General features: G+C 49.8%; 1 protein-coding gene across 1 annotated transcript in view; it reads right to left on the minus strand.

The window, feature by feature from the left end:
* The window catches only part of Nova2 (NOVA alternative splicing regulator 2), a 32,595-nt gene that overhangs the window by 9,118 nt on the left and 2,528 nt on the right, over positions 1 to 20,949 (minus strand). Inside the window, exons 2-3 of the mRNA XM_055615452.1 lie at positions 9,017 to 9,160; positions 1,807 to 1,973 (exon numbers count right to left, since the gene is read on the minus strand). Of these exons, the coding sequence (XP_055471427.1) occupies positions 1,807 to 1,973; positions 9,017 to 9,160 (311 nt within the window). The remainder of the gene's footprint in view (positions 1 to 1,806; positions 1,974 to 9,016; positions 9,161 to 20,949) is intronic.

Below are 20,949 nucleotides of genomic sequence, written 5' to 3' on the forward strand. Positions count from 1 at the left end.
ACACACACACACACACACACACACACACACACACACACACACACACAGACACACACACACACACACATACACGCCAGAAAGAAAAAGGGTAAGAAAGCCGTCTATGATGGCTCATGCCTGTAATCCCAGCACACAAGAAGCAGATGGGCTTTGTCTCAAAACAAAATCCCAAACAGCTAACACTGTGTTTCCGAAGGGGAGAGAAGAGTTTTGCTTTGTAGCCTGAAACTTTCTCCATCCTCCTACCTCCACCACCCCAGTGCTGGATTATAATAATATACCACCATGCCCAGTGTGTTTTGTTAGAACTGTCTATGCACTAGGCATCTAAGCTAAATACTCTTTCAAACGCTATCATCCATACATCTATAACAAAATAAATCTCACAAATGAGAAAAATGAGGCAAGGAGCCATCACAGCCTTGTCGCCTGCTAAAGGCCACGAAAGTAAAAGGAAAGAACAGAGGATTCAAATCAAATATGCCTCCACAGCCAGAACCTCCACAAGCACTCTTTTTTTTTTTTTTTTTTTTTGAAGCCCCGCGGAATAATAAGATCAAGGATAGATCCTGGTTCTGAAACCTTCCGACTGTCCTGTGTGGGTGTAAGGCCTAAATGGTACTGACCCCATTTCCCGCGCAACATCCACAAACATTCCACGAGCCCTCACTCCCTTGTGGCCACACCAAAGCGGACCAAAGTCTGTCTAGGCTGCGTGGGTGCACGCCCTGGCGGGTGTGAAGGCTGGACGCTGGGAGTGCGGTCTCTTCAGCACCACGGACAGCAGCCGCGCACCAGGCCTTCAGCATTTTTTGGTGGGGAACGGTCACCAGGAACGCGTTCCTCCAGGGCATCCCTCCCATCGTTTCCACAAGAGTTTGGGAGAATTCAGGTTTATGGTCTCCTTAATGCCAGGGCTGAAGACTCTCAGCTTCTTAGTACCAAGAGGGGCTTTAAGGAGCTCTCGTGGGCGCCCTGCTAGCCTGCGTAGGACTTTTCCCTTTGTGTCAAGAGATCATGTATTTGGGAGTGAAGAAAGAACCGGAAGCGCTCGTAACCAGCTCTGCGTTCCTCTTCTACCTGCAACCCCCACTGGGTCGGGACATCAAAAAAAAAAAAAAAATCCAAACCACACACACGCACGCGCGCGCGACACACACACACACACACACACACACACACACACACACACACACACGCCCACCAATCCAGGGATTTTCCTAAGAGCCCACCTGTCCAAGGCGCAACATTGTCATGGCAACCGGAGAGGCTCGGGAAGCCATTGGTCAGCTCTCTGCCACGCCCCTTACACCACCGCTTCCTGGTAACTAAGGCAACCGGGAGGCTTGCTTCCTTCTCCATCCTTTCTAGACAGGGTTGGGTAGGATGGAGACCAGCCCCTCCCTTTCGTTAAGCAAAACACTATCTCTATCCCCATAATGGGTATTAGAGAGGAGGGAGATAAAGAGGCTGCTTCTAAAATTCTGGAGGGGTTGGGCTCGCACTGAAGTCACTTCCGGTGAACACAGGAAATAGGAGGCAGGTTGCTTTGAGAGACAAGGATGCAAAGGAAAGGAGAGGGAGCATCTCCCGGAGGATGGGTGAACGGGAGGGTGCCAGTGTTGATCTCCAGGCCCTCCGAATCCAGCCCCGCCAAGAAATGTGGAGCCTTTTCTAAACTATTGGAGCTGATTTCCGAACATTAACCACTAGCAGGCATTTGAGGAACGTTATCATTTATCTAACAGAACCCACTGTGCAGGGACCTCACCAGCTTTATAGAAAAACAGTCAGTTCCCAGCTGACCTGCTTGGCTCTGTCGGGGTTCATCGTAGTTTGGGGTTGAAGGATGTTGACCACCTCAGGCTTGGTCATCGCTTGAGGGATTTCTCGGACCTTTTCTGCGATAAAGCTGTGGACGGCATTCAAGGCCTCTGCCGTGCCCTGTACTAGGCATACCCGTTCAGTAGTTCCTGTTAAGCAAGGGACAGAGGAGGGCACATACGTCAGACAGCAATAGAGACATTCCTGACAGGCTGGCTCCATTTAATGGAAAGGGAAAGTCAAGGTCTGGGGAGTGAGTCTGGGGCAGCTGATGTGGGGGACTGGTCCATGGGGGATAGCTAGCTGGGAGAATGAATGGAATCCCTGTTTTATAATCTGTACTTTATCTCCCTCCCCTAAAACAACCCCGGGGAATGGAAGAATGATGCTTAAGTGCCCACAGCAGCCCTGGGCATGGGAGGTAGGGCTCAGCTGCCTCTTCCCAGTTCTTGTGGGCTCCCCCAGGTTGCTGTGGCAACCATTCACTCGCCACTCACCCCCCTTCCAGAAGCAGAGAGCTTAAGCCCGAAACGGTTGCCACAGTAACTGGAACCCCCTTATCAGGTCTGGCTGGCCCGGTCCTCAGCCCACCCCCAGGGGGATGAGGGATGAGGCTCGGTTGCCATGGCAACCGCTGAAAGCCTACAGCGCCTGGCCTCTGGGCTTTTGGAGAGGATGGGGAAAACGTGGGGGGATGGGGAAGGCAGAAGAGAGGCTACAGTGCGAACCTAGACCCACCAGATGGAGGGCTGGGGGGTGGGGGAGGGCAGGGGTGTGGCTAGGGGAAGAGCAATCGAGGTCAAAGGCAACACTTAAGAGAATAGGGACCAAGAGACTAGGAATAAAGGGTGGGGTAGCCAGCTGCCCTTTCTGGAGATCTTCCAGGTACTGGCTGCAGGTCTGATTTGGCATTCTTTGTGTGTATTAGGGAAGGGAATAAGAGTATCTGGGTGATGCTAAAATATACACGGGGTGGGAGGGGGAGGGTGTGGGGGAGTGGGAACTCTGGATGACACTGTGATCTGTGTACCTGTGAGGCTGCCTGGGGGAGTAAGTATCTCTGTGTACTTGGGCAGGATTGGGAAGATGACCATCTTGGATGTGTGTCTAAGGGAAAGACCAGAAGAGATTGCAATAGAAACATACTGTGTGTTGCAGCATAGTTTAGCACCTGCCCTAGAATCCCCCAATGAGGGGCTGGGGTGTGGCTCAGTGGTAGAACACCTGCCTAGAATTCCCCAGTGAGGGGTTGGGGTATGGCTTAGCAGTGGAATTCCTGCCTAGAATCCCCCAATTTGGATTATGGGTATAACTCAGTCAGGTACTTGCCTAGAATGTACAAGGTCTTGGATTCAATCCCCAGCAACACACACACACACACACACACACACACACACACACACACACACACCAAAACAGATAATAACTGAAGTAACAGTTTGGAGTAGGAAGACTTGATCATGTAAGCAACAGAGGCTGTGCAATGACAGAACCCTGTCCACTGGCAGTGCATCTGCAGCTGTGGGAACAAGACAAAAGGACAGTGCACACCTCTAGGTGTCCCCGGGCTGTCTGAATGATGGGCACGGGGTGTGAAAATATTAGTGTACACACCTGCACACACGCGCACACACAGGCACACACACGGAGGACCCACTCTCGCAGGCTGTGTGAATGTGTTTGTACAGTGCTGCTTGGACGGCATGTGTACTAGCATGTGTGAACATTTCCAGGTGTGTACACTGTAGAGACAGAGAACTCCCGACTGTACCTGAGCTGCGTGGTAATGCGCGTGCCTTGGTGTGCTTGGGCCTTTTATTGTGATGTGTGAGTGTCTCTGTCCCCAGGAGGGACGCAGCTTGTAGAGTCAGCTTGCTGGGTCTGTGAAAGGTTTCTGAATGTGTGCCAGGTCCTGTGCCTGCGCGTCTGGGACACTTAGTGCTGAGTGCCATTGTCTGTGGAGTGCTCCGGTGCAGCGTCCTGGGAGTCCAACCCTGACCTGTGGTTCTTTCTCTCAGCCTGGCCCTTCAGTCCTGCCGTGTGTCTGGGGTGCTCCTGTCTGGTGGCCATGCTGCCAGCCCATACCCTTGTCCTCAGCAGCATGGCCCTCACTTTTATACCCCATTCCACCCAAGAACAATAGCTTGGTCTGGGCCAAGGGGTGAGTCAGCTGAGGCGGCCTCTGTCTGGGTGTAAATAGGAAAGGGTGTGGGTCGGGCTGGGAATGAGGGTGGGGAGACAGGGAACCCCGGGGTGGCCGTCTCTGCAGGGCTTCCAAGTCTGCACACCCACCCCCCTGCAGTTCTTACCCCGGGGTCCGCAGGAGTCTGACAAGGGGACCCTGTTAAACCCTGAAAAAGTGTTCTGTGATAACAGCTGCTGGTTACGTAACGCTCAGCGCCGGGCACGGTTCTGAGGACCTGGTATTAGTCTATGCACCGTTCACTTGACATAGGAGGTAGGCTGTGTCTTGGTTGCTTTGATGTCCTTCCTGCTAAGGACACAGAGAGGACTCTAGTCTTGTCCCAGATCACCCAGGCAGTACAGAATCATCAGAGACTATGTGTATGTGTGTGTAGATTCAGGGGACCACCTCGGGCATTGGTTCTTTCACTTGAGGTAGGGTGTCTTCTTCCCCAGGACGTGGTAGGCCAGACTAGCTCCCACACAAGCATTCAGAGATTCTCCTCTACCTGGCTCCCATGTAGTCATGGAAACACTGGGATTACAGACATATCCTAACCGAACCTGGCTTGCCCTGGGCTCTGGGATTTGAACTCAGGTACCCATATTTGTATGGCCGGTACTTTACCAGATCCGCTGTTTCCCTAGTTCATCATCAGGCCTTTTGATCACAAATGTCTGGCTCTTTTCCAGCACCTGTCATCCTCCTGCCTCAGTTTACCAAGTACTAAGGTGATGCACATATGCCACCATACCTAATGTATGTTCTGTGCTCTTCATCCCAATCCATCCGGTGCTAAATCGGAGGTTCCTTTTGAGTTATTAGCTCTATGAGCGCGCGCGCGCGCGCGCATGTGTGTGTGTGTGTGTATGTGCGTGCACACGAATGCATGCCTGAGTTCAAAGGAGCAGTATGGAGGGCACACAAAACAAAAGCTTTGCTTTTATCTTGTATTTATTTATAAACAGTGTTTTGTCTAGATTTGTTTTTGTGTGTTTGTGTGCGTGTGTGTGCTAGTAAAGAGTGCAATATCTCCAGGAAGTGGAGTTACAGGTGGAGTTACAGGTACAGGTACCTCTCTGATGTGGGTCCTGGGAGTCGAACTCAGATTCTCTGAAAGACCAGAAAGTGCTCTTAACTGCTGAGCCATCTCTCCAGTCCTGAAGCTTTGCTTTTAAAGATGTATTTGTCTTCGTTTCATGTGTATGAGTGTTTGCCAGCATGTATGTGTATTCCTGCAGTGCCCACGGAGCTCAGAAGAGGGTCTGATGGGCTGCAGCTATAGAGGGCTGAGAGCCACCATGCAGGGTGCTGGGAACTGAACCTGGGTTTTCTGGAAAAACAGCCTGTGTTCTTAATCACTCAGCCATCTCCCCAGCTTTGACGCTTTGCTTTTAATCTTAAGGAAGACTATGAATGGAGTCATTTGGTAGATAGTTAAGATTTTGTACTTTGGTGCAGCTATGTTATAAATCAGTAATAATTATGAAGATCACCACATGTGTGTTCGTGTTTTGCTCTTGGGAGTCAGGTCCAGAGCTCTTTACAGATGCTACAACTATGGGAGTGTTTTAGCTTTCTGAGGAAAGTGATGTGGTCAGGAGTCTTTGGGGTCTTGGGCCAGGACTTGCTGCCTTCCAGTTCCTTGCTTCATCATGAGAGACCCAAAAGGACCAACATTGGCTTTTTGGTTTTTTGTTCTTGGGGATGAAGGGCCTGTAGGACCTTGCTTATGCTAGGCAAATGCCTCTAGCACTAACGTAGGTCTGCTACCCCTCACTCGGGAATTCTAGGCAGGGACTCTGATCCTAAGCCGCGAGCCATGCCCCAGCCCTTTCTTTTTTTTTCCCTACTTTGATACAAGGTCTTTCACAGGCCTTGAACCTGTGATCCTCCTAGCCCAGCCTTCTGAGTAGTTGGGAGCACAGGCCCACGCCATCCCGTCCCATCTGGCCTAGTCTTGCACTGTGACACCCTTTCTCTGCTGTCATTTCCTCTCCTGTTTCTAAAGTGTTAGCCCTACCTTAGAGCAAACCACTTCCCAGCTTTTGTTGTGTGGCTCTTTCAGAGTCCCTTCTCTACTCCTCCCTAACTCACCTGAAGCTCCTGTTGTAGGCTTCTTCTCCACGAAGCCCTACCTGCTCTGTCCTCCCTGGTCTGGGCAAACGCTTGTGTCAGCTCCCATCGTTGTCTGACCTTCCTGTTCTAGCTCTCTGGCCACTATGTGTCATTGTCAGTGAGGGCTCTGTTTCCCTGGCTTGAGATCCAAGAGAACAAGATTGGACTTCTCTCACTGCTGTGTCTAAATGTCTGTCCAGCTGGGGTCACAGAGGTGGAGAATGTGTGAAGGATGTCAGTTAGGAGCCCAAGGAAACACACCCAGAGTCATGTAGTAGTAACAGTTCTGGGTTCTGGGTTCCTAGGGATACAAGCAGGGTGGGGCTAGGAGAAGCCACATCCATGTCATTGACTAGGGGGACAGCCTTGCTCTAACTCTTGCATGGTTCATGTCAGGAGCTGTCTGTCTGTCTGTCTGTGAGGTGGGGAGAGAGGAGCCACACATTGGTTAGCTAGTGGGCACAGCGTATGTTCCAGGAGCATCAAGGACTGTCCTATCTTTTGGGTGTCTCAGTAGCCTGGCCCTGGGGTGAAGCAGAGTTAGGAGGAGGGAATGTCACCATCTCATAGCACAGAATGTAATGCAGAGGCAAGGAGCCAAATGTCCTCAGACTGATGTCCTGGGCAGAAAGGTCTTACCCACATGGTGTGGACTAGAAGGGGAAAGAGGAAACTGGGCCACGATGGCTGAGAAAAGGAGGTAGGGTGCCTGGGTTACTATATTTTTCTCTAAAACACTTGGTCAAAGCAGCTTAGTGAGATGGGAGGCAGGGAAGGAAGGGAGGAGGACAGGGGGAAGGGAGGAGGGAGGAAGGGAAAAGGGAGAAGGGCTGGGAAAGAGGGAGAAAAAGGAAGGAAGGCAAGAAAAGAGGGAAGAGTGAGAAGACAGGGGAGAGGGGAAGAAAGGGAAAGGAGAGAAGGAGAGAGAGAACAGAAGAGAGGGGGAAGGAGTGAGCAGGGATAGGATGAAAGGGAGGAAAGGGAGAGAGGGAGGAGGGGAGGAGAGAGAAAGGGAAAGGAAGAAGGGGAAGGAAGGATGGGAAAAGAGGAGAAGAGTGAATAGAGAGAAAGGCAGGAGGGAGGATGAAAGTGAGAGAGAGGGAGGAAGGGGAAAGGAGGCAAGGAAAGAGAGAGAAAAAGGGAGGATTGAGGAGAAAGAGGAAATAAAAATGAGAGAAACAAAAAGAGGAGAGGGGCAAGGAAGGGAGGAGGAGAGGAAAAGGAAGAGAGGAAGAAAGGGAGGGAAGGAGAGAGAGGGAGCGAGAGAGAAGGAGAGGAGGAGGGAGAGGGAGAGGGAGCCATCCAAACCCTGTGCTACATCTCTGGTGTCTGACCTAAAAAAGTAAAAAATCCAAGAGGATTAAGGATGAGCTAGAACCAGCAGCGTACAGTATACTAGATGCAATTTTGGAGCCCTTCCTGGGATTCCTAAAGGCCAAACCTCAAGCTCTGATCTCGGGAGGGAGCAATGGAGGGATGAGAGACTTTGAAGGGTGTTGGAGGGAGCAGAGTTGTTTAAACATATGTAGTAGGGGCTGAGGATGTGGCTGAGTGCAGAGTGAGTGAAGCCCCGAGTGTGAGCGAGCCCACACTGCGTACATTGCTTGTAATCTTAGCACGTAAGCAGGAGGGCCAGGAGTTCAAGGTCATCCTTGTCATTACAGTACATGTGAGCCTGTGCTTCATAAGACCTTGTCTTACGAAATGCAGTTGAGAGGGACCAAGATGGAGTCTAAGAAGAGGCAGAGAGTGGGCTGGGCTGAATTCGGTGAAGAAAGGAACAGGAACAGCTAAGACTTTGTAAGGGAGCTACATAAAGGGAGGCAGAGAGAAGTGAAGAGAGGCAGAGGCCAGAGCCCAAGGAGGGGAGCAAACACCTGAAGTGGGCTGACCACCTCCACCGCCCCAGGATGGCTGTTAGGTTGAGTCAAATGAAGTTCTGAGGCAGGGGCGGCGGTGGTGAGGGGGTGGAGCAGGAAAACCAAGGGAGACCGGGGTGGGGGTCGGGGGGAGCTGAAAGGGATGGCAGACAGAAGGACAGATGGACTGGATGAGAGCCTCAGAGGACGGGAGATGGGAATACCCAGACAAATCCCTAGAGAGAGGGGCAGTCCCAGGCAGAGAGATGCAGAAGGGCACAAAAGGTGGGGACGGGCAGAAACAGATGTGCGAGAAGCATCAGGCAGGGCATGGCAGAGCGTGTCTGCGATCTCAGCACTGGGAGGCAGGGGAAGGGGTGGAAGCTGCACGCCAGAATGGGCTACAGGGTGAAATGTCTCGTTCAAAATGCCCCAAGAAAGCAAACTGGGTATGGGGCAGACTACTGTGATCCTAGCACTTCGGAGGAGGAAGCAGGATGAGGAGTTCAAGGTCACTCTCAGCTACATGAGGAAGCTCCAGGCCAGCCTGGGCTACATGAAGCCTTACCTCAAAGGGGGGAGGGGGAAGAAAGAAAAAAAATTAAAACGACTCAGAGGAGAGTAAATTGGATGCAAGTTGGGGTAACAAGTCCAAATGGACAGAGCAAATGGGATGGCTTGCCCCCACCAAACCCCTCCTCCGACACCTGCTACCCTCCCCACCCTGGCTGCTCCAACTGACTGACCAGAGGAGGCGGCAGGTGTGTGGGAAGGACACAACTGCCTGGCATAATGCAAATAAGTCCATGAATATGCAGCAGCTCATTGTCTGGCCCTGCCCCCATCCCCATCTGCTCAGGCCAGGCCCCTTGGGCTGCAGGCAGCTCAGACTCTCTAAGGGGAGGAAAGGCAGCTCTGCCCCTCCCACCCCCCAACTGTCCCTAATGCAATCCTTCCTCACACCCAGGGCTCAGGAAAGTGGAGAGAAGAGAGAGGTCCAGCTCAGGCAGCCGGCGTGTCTGCGGCTTACCTGGGTAGAAGTCTTTGGACTTAGACAGCTTGATAGTGGCTCCCGTCTCCTTCTGCAGCTGCACGATGGTCTGGCCGCCTTTGCCGATGATGGAGCCGGCTGCGTAGCTGGGGATGAGCACCTTCAGGAAGTACTCGCCTTCCTCTGCAGGGTATAGAGGACGGGAGTGAGTGAGCGAGGGAGGGGTCCCGCTCTAGGAAGGCACTACCAGGGAGATTCCCAGCATGGGGCACAAAAGGGAAATCACAGCTCCACACTGTCGCCATGACCACTGTGGCAGCAGCATGAAAGATAGCATAGAACTATCTTCATTCACTCACTTTCTTTTTTTCTCTTCTTGCAACAAGTCTCACCATGTAGCCAGGCCGGTCAGGAACACTCTATGTAGACCAGGCTGGTGTCAACATCACAGATCACCTGCCCCTGTCTCCCGAGTGCTGGGATTAAAGGTGTGCCCCACCATGCCTGACCTACATTCAATTTTTATTTTTTCGAGATAGGCTCTCAGATAGCCCAGGTTAGTCTCAAATTATGTAGCTAGGATGGTCTTGAATTCCTGATCCTCCTGTCTCCATCTCCCAATGCTGGGATCACAGGAGTGCACCACCATACTTGATTTACGTGGTGCTGGGAATGGAACTCGGCATTGTCCACTTGCCTGCTAGGCAAGCACTCTATTGATCAAGCTATGTCCTCAGGAATCATTCATTCATTCATTCAACAAACAATGACTGAGCACCTGCTTATGTACATACTTGGCATTAGTGTGGGGAAACAGCCATCAAGGGACCAGCAAAGGCTTCCCTCATTTTGTGTACAAATAAGGTCATGAGACTTTGCATAATCTAAGCTAGAGCTTAGACAATTACATTCTTCTAGAGAGGAGACATGCTATAGTTCATGCAAGATAGGAGGAAGCAGGAAAAAGAATGGGGAGGGCAGAGGAGTGTAAAGTGAGGTACGAGGGCCAGGAACTGCCTTCCCAAGAATGCAGAGCCCTCACGAGCCACACAACTTCTTTTACTGCTTAGGACACCTGGGGACTGAACTAAGGGTCTCTTGCAAGTACGTTATCACTGAGCCACATCTCCAGCCCCTCACTGGGGAATTCTAGGCAGGGGCTCTATCACTGAGCCACACCCCCAGCACCTCACTGGGGAATTCTAGGCAGGAGCTCTCCACTGAGCCACACCCCCAGCCCTTCACTGGGGGATTCTAGGCAGGTGCTCTACCACTGAGCCACATCCCAGCTTTTCACTGGGGGATTCTAGGCAGGCGCTCTACCACTGAGCCACACCCAGACCCCTTTTTAATTTTGGGGATAGGGTCTCACCAGGTTGCCCAAGACTGGCTTTAAAGTCACTCTGTACTTCAAGGAAGCACTAAACTTGGGGGTCTCCTGCCTCAGCCTCCAGAGTATCTGAGGTGACAGGCCTCTGGCCATTATGCCCAGCACCGAGTAGGCATATTTTATTCATTGGTAGCACCTGATAAATACCCGATTCCACCTGAAGTACTTTACAAACATCAGTTATTTTGATTTTCACATTGTTCCTATAAAGAAATCCATTCTGCAGATGAAGACATGAAGCTAAGAAATCATCCCAGAGTCACTGAGCTGGTAGGCTGCTGAGCTGAAATGTGAACTCAGCCTGGAGTCATGTCCTGGGTTATTATCATTGAGGTAAAGAGGAGGAGCCACGCCCCATCACACATGTGAAGCCCCGGGTGGGATGGGATGTGAGTTGTTGGGAAAATCAAGGAGGCTGTGTGTGAGGTAGGGAGAGGAGAAGATGGTGGTGACGGTGGGGTGCTGGGGCTTGTGGGCCACAGTGACATCTTTGGCTCTTACTCCAAGTGGGATGGGAGGCTCAAGGCGGTGTGAACTAATTTAAAGTTTGAGAATATTCCTCTGGGCCCAGCAAGATGGCTCAGTGGCAAAAGGAGTCTGCTGCCAAGACCGATGACTTCAGTGCAATACTCAGGACACACCTTGTGGAAGGGCAGAGCTGGCTCCTGCAAGCTATCTTCTCATCTGTAAAGCCGTGGAGCGTTCACGTGTGCGCACACACAGAAATACAAATAAGCAAAAACATTAGTTTTGTTTTGTTCTCAAGTCAGGGTTTCTTTATTATGCAGCACTGGCTGCCCTGGAACTCACGATGTAGACCAGGCTCATAGACATCTGACAGCATCTGTCTCCCAAGTGCTGGAGCTACATAAAGTATGTGCCACCATGCCTGGCTTTGTAAGATATTTTAAGTGTTTTTTTTTTTTTTTTTTTTTTAATTTAAGAATATTCCTTTGGGCTGGGGATACAATAGGGGCTTGCCTACCATGCATGAAGTCCTGGGTTCCACCCTGAGCACCACAGAAATTGAGTGAGGTGGTGCTCACTGGTAATCCCAGCACTTGGGAGGTAGAGGCAGGAGTTCGGGGTTGCCTTTGGCTACGCAGTGAGTTTGGGCCCAGCCTGGGCTCCACGAGACCCTCTCTCGAAAGCAAGACAAAACAAGAAGATCCCTTGTGCTTGTGCCAGGAGCAGACTGTAGGGCAAAGGCGAAGGAGGTGGGTCTTATGAGAGGGAGCCGGTGCTCAAGGTGAGCGACAGCGGGCTGACTTAGGGAGCAATGACGGCCGAGTGGTGGAGAGCTGGATTGGGGGCTGTCTCTGTGCACGGCTGGTGGATGCGTACATGTAGGCTGGTGCACACGTGTGGAGGCCAGAGGAGCACATGGGACAGTGTTGGGTTTTGAGGCAGAATCTCTTACTGGTCTGGAACTCGCTGACCAGGCTACACTCATCCACACAGGCCAGAAGACAACTTGCGGCAGTCACTTCTCTCCTTCCGCTGTGTGCATCCCAAAAATTGAACTCAGGTCCTCAGGCGTGACAGCAAGCATCCTCACCCGACGAGCCAACTTGCTGGCCCCTGGGCATCCCTTCTTCTAAAGCAGCGTCCTCAGGAAGGCAGTCACACGTAAGTAAGACGCCTAGTTAATGCCTCCTCAAGGCAAATCTCTAACTTAACTCTTAGGTGCTGCCAGGATGACAACTCTGCAGCCTTCTCCCTGGAAGACCTTTTAGGATACGGCCTTACTACTCAGCCGTACTTCTTCACCACCCATGGGCTCCAGATTCACTGTCCTTTCATTTCTTCAAGCACTCCCTGTTCCATCCCACCTCAGGGCCGCCTCGGATACTCTCTGCCTGGCATCTTTTCTGGAGCGCTGAGGACTGAAGAGCCCTCCTTCTCCCTCACGCCTTGCTTCGTACCCCTAGAGCAATTTGTCACACAGGGCCATTATAGACCACTTCAACAGAGTGCACCTCTGGGTCTCCTGCACCATGTGACAGCATACAGTAGGCTTAGCATAAGGAGTGAGAAAAGAAAGGGAGTTGAGCCATTCTGCTTCCAAGGCTTTTCTTCTCCCTGAGGGATTTCAACCTTTTCTTTTAAGTATAGGATGCCTGCTTTTTACCATCAAACACAAAACCCCAACTGGTAATATGGTGATCAAAGCTGCCTCCCAGAGCAGATAAAAGAGAAGTGTTGTATGTAGCCAGGAGGTGTGGCTCGGTGGTAGAGCCCCTGCCTAGGATGTACCCCTGTAGAGGACCTGCCTACCATGTTCGAGGTCTTTAGTTCCATCCTTAACACAAACTAAATGAAGTTGCTCTGGATGGGGAGGTGCTGAGTGCTTCCCACCTCAGCTCAGGTCCTTCAGAGTGAGAGTTCTGGTTTCCCAATATGTTTTGTATGGTTGTGTGGGGCACAGTGGCTGGAGGTGGCCTTTAAGTATGAGGAGGAAGTCAAGAATAAGAGGGTTTTATTGAGCCCAAACCAATCCTCTTAAAATGGCCTAATCAGACCATTAAGCCTATTAGGTAATTAACCTCCTCCACCCCCAGGGAGCCTTCTCAGCCATCTTCTGGACCCTGCTCAATTCACTTTCTTTCTTTTCTCCCCAGCCCCCTCTTTCTTAATGCAGCTTAGCCAAGAAGTATCCCAGCCTGGCCTCAAATTTATAATCCTCCTGCCTCAGTCATTCTAGTGTTGGAATGACAGGCTACATCGTGACTACTATGTCTCCCAGCTTTCTGGGCTCGAAATGTGTCTATTGTCTTTGAAAGCTGGACATCCACACCTAATTCCCTCTGTGTTCTATATCTCCTCAAGCTCTAACTGGGGATTTCTGTATGGAGAAGGCAGACAATCCTAAATACAGGGTGAATTTTGTTTTTAATGTCTGGATGAAGCTAGGAGATGGTGGCACGTGGCTTTAATCCCAGCACCTGGGAGGCAGAGACAGGCGAATCTCTGAGTTCAAGGCTAGCCTGGTCTACAGAGTGAATTCCAGGACAGCGATCTGGATGGCTTTGGATATGCTGTCCTACCTCTTCAGGCCTCAATATCCTAACAGTAGATTGGGAACACAGCTGCGCTGAGTTTCAGGGGATATGATCATCCACTCAACAATGAACTGGAAAGTAGCTAGGATGTTCTGGGCATACAGCATGCATACACGCCATGCCACGACCATTGCTACCATCTATTGTTTGTTTGTTTTGGAGGCTGGCTGTCTTGGAGCTCACTATGTAAAGCAGGCTGGTTTCCAACTCACCGTGATCCTCCTGCCTCTGCCTCTGCAGGGCTAAGATCATCACCAACCACACCGGGACTTGTCTTTTTGTTTGGGTTTTAAGACAAGTTGTCTTTGTACTTCAGGGAGGCCTTGAACTTCTGAGCCTTGTGCCTCAGCTTCCCAAGGGCTTGTAGTAGAGCGCTGTTCAGGGTTCAACACATAATGGGTGCTTTGTTCTCTGTGAGTTGAAAACCAGAGCTTAAGGTTTGTGGATTTTGTTGGGTGGTAGGAGAAAGAGGGGGAGCTCTGTCCCTCATCATCTTGTTTGTGGGCACTCAATGCTGTGCCCTACTTTTTGGAAGAGGAATGAACATTCTCTTTGAATTGTTTTTTAACCCGCCTTCTCTGTGTTCATATGTATGTAGCACATGTGTAGGTCAGAGAATAATCTGTGGCAGCCAGTTCTCATCCTCTACTTAGGTCATCACTCATGATATTAAGTGTCTTACCAGGTGAGCCATCGCACGTGTTCTTTTTATTTTCTGTGTGTGGAACTATCAATTGGATTCCTAGTTCCTACATACTAGACAAGTGTTCTACCACTGAATGACACTCCAGCCCCTCACTGGGGGATTCTAGGCAGGGGCTCTACCACTGAGCCACATCTCCAGCCCCTCACTGGGGGATTCTAGGCAGGGGCTCTACCACTGAATGATACTCCAGCCCCTCACTGGGGGATTCTAGGCAGGGGCTCTAACACTGAGCCACACCCCCAGCCCCTCACTGGGGGATTCTAGGCAGATGTTCTGCCACTGAGCTACACCCCAGCCCCTCACTGGGGTATTCTAGGCAGGGGCTCTACCACTGAGCCATGCCCCCAACCCCCAATATGGGTAGATTTGAAGCAAGTGCTCTACCACTGAGCTACATTTCTAGCCTTTTTTTAGCTTTTCATTTTGAGATAGGATCTAACAAAGTTATCCAGAATGCCTTTTAACTCATGATCCTCCTTGCCTCAGTCTCCAAAATAGCTGAAATTACAGGTCAGCATTTTCATATCCCACCTGGGGAAGGCTTTGTGATATCGGGCAACCCCATATCTCCTGTCTGGAATCTCTCTAGAATCTTCCATTGTAGAGTGTTGCTATCATATTTTTTGCTTCCCCCTACTCCTGTGTGTGTATTTCATGTGTGTATGGGTGCATGGTTGCCATAGTGTGAGTGTGGAGGTCAGAAAATAACTTTGGAGAGTTGATTCTCTCCCTCCTACCATATCGGTCTCAGGGAGTGACTCAGACCATTAGGTTTGGTGGAAAGTATTTTTTTAACCTGCTGAGCCATCTCACTAGCTTTCTCCTGCCAGGCACTTGATTTCTGCTCTCCTATGCGCCTCTGAGTGATGACATTATTTCTTTTCTTCTTCTTCCTTCCCTGTCTGCAACAAGCCCTCCCCTAAACACCTGCTCAGTGCCCATGCTTGCATTAGATGCTGGGATTCAGCAGGGAGGCCACAAAGACAGCTCTTTCCTTCATAAACTCCTCCCAAGACACATAAACACTTTCATTTAAAAGGAGAAACTCTGGACCAGTGAGATGGCTCCAAAGATTTCATGACAGGCATGGCTGTGCACGTCCTGTGTCCTAGCACTCAGGAAGCTGAAGTATTAGAAATGTCCAACCCAGCCTGGATTGAGTTTATGTTTAAAACAAACAAACAAACAAACAAACAACAATGGAAGAAACCTGGGCTGGGATAGCTCAGTGGGTAAGAGTGCCTGCCTTCAAGCCTGATCTGGGAGTTTGATCCCTTGATCTCACAGAGTGGAAGAAGAAAACCAACTTCTCAAGCTGTTCTTTGACTTCACACACTCACACACACACACACACACACACACACACACACACACACAATGTGAATAACTAATTAACTAAATAAGTACAATTAAAACAAACAACTGTGGTGGAAGGGAGATAGATGACACAACAGGGCATAATGAGGCACACCCCTAAGCCCAGCACCAGCGAGGTGTTAACAGGAGCAACAGGAGTTCAAAGCAAGCCTGGACTACAGAAAGAGCTACAGGCTGGCCTAACCAACATGAGACTCTGTCTCTGAAAAGAAAAATCAAGAAACGAAAACCCCAACCAAAGCAACAGACAGTAACTTTCTCTCAGATGTGGAGTCCAGTTATTGGGACTAGGGATGTAGCTCAATGGTCGTTAGCTTGTCTAGCATGCATGATAACCTAAGTTTAATCTCTAGCACTACATAAGCTGGGCACAGTGGCACACACCTATAATGTCAGCATTTGGGAGATGGAGGTGGGAAGATCAGGAGTCATGGTTCAAGGTCATGCCAGCCTACTTTCAGAGCATGACGGAAGCCTAGACTACATAAGACCCTGTTTAAAAAATATTTATCTATGTATCATGTATGTATGTATCATCTATCCATCCATTCATCTGTCCATCCAGATATCCATCTATCCATCTACCCATTATCATCTATGTAAGAACTGAAATCAGAAGGACCATTGGTATTGCTGAAGGAAGGGAGGAACAAGAGAGGGTAATTGAGGGTAAGAATGAACATGAAAAATGTCATAATGAGGGGCCAGCAAGATGCCTCAACAGGTAGAAGCATTTGCCACCAAGCCTACAACCCGAGTTTGGTCCCTGAGACCCACATGACTCTTCTCTAACCGCCACGTGTTCTGTTTGGTCCCTAAGACCCACATGACTCTTCTCTAACCGCCACGTGTTGTGTTGTGGCACATATATCCACACACATTCAAGTGTGCAGGTACACACACACACACACACACACACACACACACACACGCCATAGAAGGAATACATATAATTTTAAATGTTAAAAAGTCATAATAAAACTCATTGTTTTACACCCCAAAAAATTAACTGTAAGAAAACAAGTCACTAAAAGATGAGGTTTAAAAACCATTCCCAGTAATTATAGCTTGGCAGGTGGTAACGGCTTTTCCCTTTACACAGCGTCAATGTAAACTTACAATAAGTCAGGAAGAAAATAAAAACACTCTTGGGTGATGAGGCCTTCTGCCTGTAGAACCTCAAAAATCTTCACTCCAGGAGTCCCTGCTGTGGACCTCTGTCAGTCACCTGTCCTTTCTAGAAACTTCCACTTCTCCTTGCTGTTTGGGGCATGTCATAGCATGGAAAGCCTCTTTTGGGATGAAGCCAGGCCTGTTTCCTACAGCAAAGGCAGAGACGTTGACCTTGGCTGAACCTGGAACCCTATACTTCACAGGCTGTTCCCTGTCCGAACAGCCAACGTGGAAATGTCTGTGCCAGTGAGGAAGAAAGGCCAGAGGCCAGACCTCATGCTCACCCACCCCAGCCCATTCTCAGTAGCTCCTTTGGGGTTCACCCAGCTGCCAGAGCCCAGTGACAGCAACAGAGAAGTCGATGAGGAAAGCTACCATGCCCTTCTTGCACCTGACTTCCCCAGGGCTGCACTCTCAAGATGAAGGCTGGGTTGGCTGGCTCCTTCTGCTTGCTGTGGCCCTGACCAGCTTCCATTTACACCCACCTTCCTTAGCGATGCTTTCGGCATGCTCAACCAGTGCACTGCCTGGCAAAGTCTTTGTTTTCCCAAGAGACTGTTGAGAGCTGGACTCTTGAGATAAGAGTGGAACACTGGCACAGAGTGGATCTTATAAGGTGGAGATCACCAGTGACAGACTTAGAGCCCAGCCTGACATAGTAGCACATATCTGTAATCCCAGTCCTCAAAAGGCAGAGGCAGGAGGATTGCTGCAAGTCCACGGCCAGCTTGGGCTATATAGCAAAACTCTGTTTTGATACAGAACAAAACAAAACACACACATACACACCACACAAGTCAAAAAACCATTCGGGGCTGGAGAGACAGCTCAGTGGTTAAAAGTATTTGCTGTGAAAATATAAGGACCTGAGTTTGGATTCTAGCATCTATACAAAAAGTATATAAGTATGCTGTGGTGGGTGGGTGGAGGCAAGACGCCCTGGCACTTGCTTGCTGTCAGCCTGGCAAAATATAAGTGAGACTGATACTAAAGTAGAAACCTGACTCAAGGGAATAAGACAGAAAGTCCTATGACTGTCCTGCGGGCTAGCAGAGGACATTGGAGATCATCCTCTGGCCTCCATGTACACACACACATTCACATACACATGTCACACATGGACATGGGATCAAAGAAGCACACATGTTAGTTGGTTGACCCCTCTACCATGTCTAGCGGGAATCAAAGCTGGGGGGGTGATCCTCAGGGTGCCTGTTCTTGCAGGAGCTGGAATGGGAGAGTTGACTTGTTATATGAAAGCAAGAGGAGGCCAGGGTGCTAGATTGGGAATGTCACTGGAAACATGGCCGGGGAGTGGGGGAAGCTGTCACTGGGGAAAGCCAAGACACATCGAGGGCGTGATGTGGCAGGGTAAGACACGCAGAGGGGTTGGGATGTCGAGGCATTTGGGGTGCCTCCATGAATGATCATGTGCCAGTCTGTGTGGAAAAGTATCCTGTCTGGATTGAGCTTGTTCAGGTTACCATTCTGAGGATGTGGTGCTGTTAGAGAGACTGAGGGGTCAGGGCCTGGAGAAGTAGCACAGGGGTAGGGTACTTGCTTAGCATATATGTGAGGTCCTGGGTTCAATTCCCTAGCACACCAAATAGAAGAAAAGAGGAAGGGGGAAAAGGAGGGCTGGCAAGATGACTTATCAAATGAAGGTGTTGGCCACCAAATCCAGTGACCTGAGCTTGATGCCTGGGACCCATCCTGCTGAAGGAGAGAGCAAGCTTCCGCAAGCTGACCTGACATGCCCTCCACTTGAATGCATAAATGTAATATGATCATAAACAAGCCAAGCCAAACAAAAAGCGAGGATAAAGCCCCCTCAGGGCAACTCTCACTTAAATGACCAAAAAAAAAAAAAAGTTATCATTCTGGGACTGAAGAGCTAGCAAGCAAGCCAGTAAAGAGCACATACTGTTTTTGCAAATGTCTGGAGTTTGGTTCCCAGTACCCACACCTGTTGGCTTAGAACTGCTAGTAACTCTGGGTCTAGGGGGGTCCCACACCTCTGGCCTCTGATGGCACCCACACATACAAGCATATGTACATGCACAATTTGAAATAATTAAAGTAATTAAAAATAAAAAGATTAGCTAGTTTGGTGGTGGTGCACACCTTTAATTCCAGCACTCAGGAGGTGAATCTCTGAGTTTGAGGTCAGCCTGGTCTACAGAGTGAGTTCGAGGACAGCCAGAGCTACACAGGGAAACCCTGTCTTGAAAAACCAATAAATAAATACATAAATAATAAAAAGGAATTAGTCTTCCAGGTTCTTGGTGGCAGAGTTGCGAGCCATGCTGGGGCGGGGAGGTGGCTCATTAGTGACAGTACAAGCCAGCAAAAGTTTGGATGCCCAGAAACAGCATGTACACCAGGAGGGATTTCTGTCATGGGTCACCGCGCCTAGCTCTCACAGGGAATTTCAGTAACTAGACAGAACCAGGCAGGCCGGTCAGCTTATCTTGAGCAGTCCCCATTCTGTAGAGGGGAGACTGAGGCTCGGAGCGTTGACATTACTTGCTGACATCCAAACACATGGCAATGATATGCTTTGAACGTTGCAAGATTTCCTTCCATGGCTTTTTTTTTAATGTGTATAAGTACTTTGCTTAAGCACACAGTGCACAGATATACAAAATATTTGGAGACATAAAATGAATCTTTAAAAATACTTGCCAGCATTGTAGGTGCACAGCATGCGTGCCTAGTGCCCTCGGAAGTCAGAAGGCGGCACCGGGTCTCCTAGAACTGTAGTTACAGCTGGTTGTGAACCACTGTGTAGGTGCTGAGAATTGAACCCGGATCCTTTGCAGGAAGAACATGTACTCTAACTGCTAAGCCATCTCTCCAGCCTTCGATCCTTCCAGGGCTCTTGTCCTGGTGACTTTTTCTTTGTGTTAGGGGTAAGGGACACTGGAGTTGAGATCTGGGTGGAGACCTCCTGGGTTGTGACTTATATCTTGTGCCTGCAGGTGGCGGGGTAGTTGAGGTGAAAGTACCAGTAATATCATGGTCTGCGCTATAGGTGCCCCTCCTTTAAATTTATTTCTTATTATTGTGTGTGCAGAATGTATGTGTGGGTTCGTGTGCCACGCTGTGTGCACGGAGCTCAGAGGACAACTTTGTGGAGGTGGTTCTCTCCTTTCACCTTTACATGGAATCCAGGGATCACATCCACATGGCCAGGCATATGCAGCAAGCACCTGTACCTGCTGGGCCACCTTGAGGTTCTCTCTGGGGACAGTCTTAAGTCTCCCCAAACCTTGGTACTGGGTAGGGAACTCAGTGCCTTGCACATGCTGGGCAAGTATTTGATTGTTGAGGCACACACCCAGCCCCTCACTGGGTAATTCTAGGCAGGGGTTCTACCACTGAGCCACACCCCAGCCCCTCACTGGGGGATTCTAGGCAGGGGCTTTACCACTGTGACATGTGCCCAAGTCCCCACTAGGGGATTCTAGGCAAAGGCTCCACAGCTGAGCTTCCTCCCAAGCCCCATTTTTTTTATTTGTTTATTTACTTTACTTTTGATTTTGAGACAGGGTCTGGCTATGTAGCCCAGTGTGGCTTTGAACTTCCAATCATTCTGCCTTAACCTCTCCATTGCTGGGATTACAGGCAGTTTCTTTTATGTCTTCAAATAACTCTCCAAGCTAGATTTTCTTCCAATCTCTTCACTGAAATTCTCTTGCCCCGAATACCTCCTTTTTCTCCCAATGGCATCTGTCAGCCAGCCAGGTGTCCAGACACCAGCCATATCTCCTCTTTTTCCCATTGCCCCTAAGAACAAGGAGGAGGGCAGCAGTCTGGTCTGTTATCGCCCTAATAGAGGCCCTCACCACTCTGCACCTCAAAATCATCCTCTGAACAGGGCATTCAACATCAAGTCTGCCCGCACAGCGAAGCCGCCATCCTGAGTTCAAATCACAGCCTCTCTACTTCTCAGCTGAATGATCATGCCCATGTTTCCAAACACCCTCTGTTCTTCAGTTGTTCATTTTGAAAGATGGTTAACAGGATTGGAAACCCTCAATGATCCGTGTTCAGCACTTCCCATAATACTTCCTGGCTCCATAAACGTTAGCCATTATTATAATTTATTGTTTGTTTTTTCATCATGGCATGTTGGGGGAGTGGGACGCTAGCCATTACGGCATCATCAGTGTAGTTACTGTCATGTCTGTGTTTGGAAACTGGGGACACAGAAGCTTACAAAGGTGCAGGGATCGGATCAAGCATCTCACGGCCACCACTG

Source organism: Psammomys obesus, unplaced genomic scaffold, assembly GCF_907164565.1.
Source record: "Psammomys obesus unplaced genomic scaffold, mPsaObe1.curated_primary_1811, whole genome shotgun sequence".
In the NCBI taxonomy this organism is placed as follows: Eukaryota; Metazoa; Chordata; class Mammalia; order Rodentia; family Muridae; genus Psammomys; species Psammomys obesus.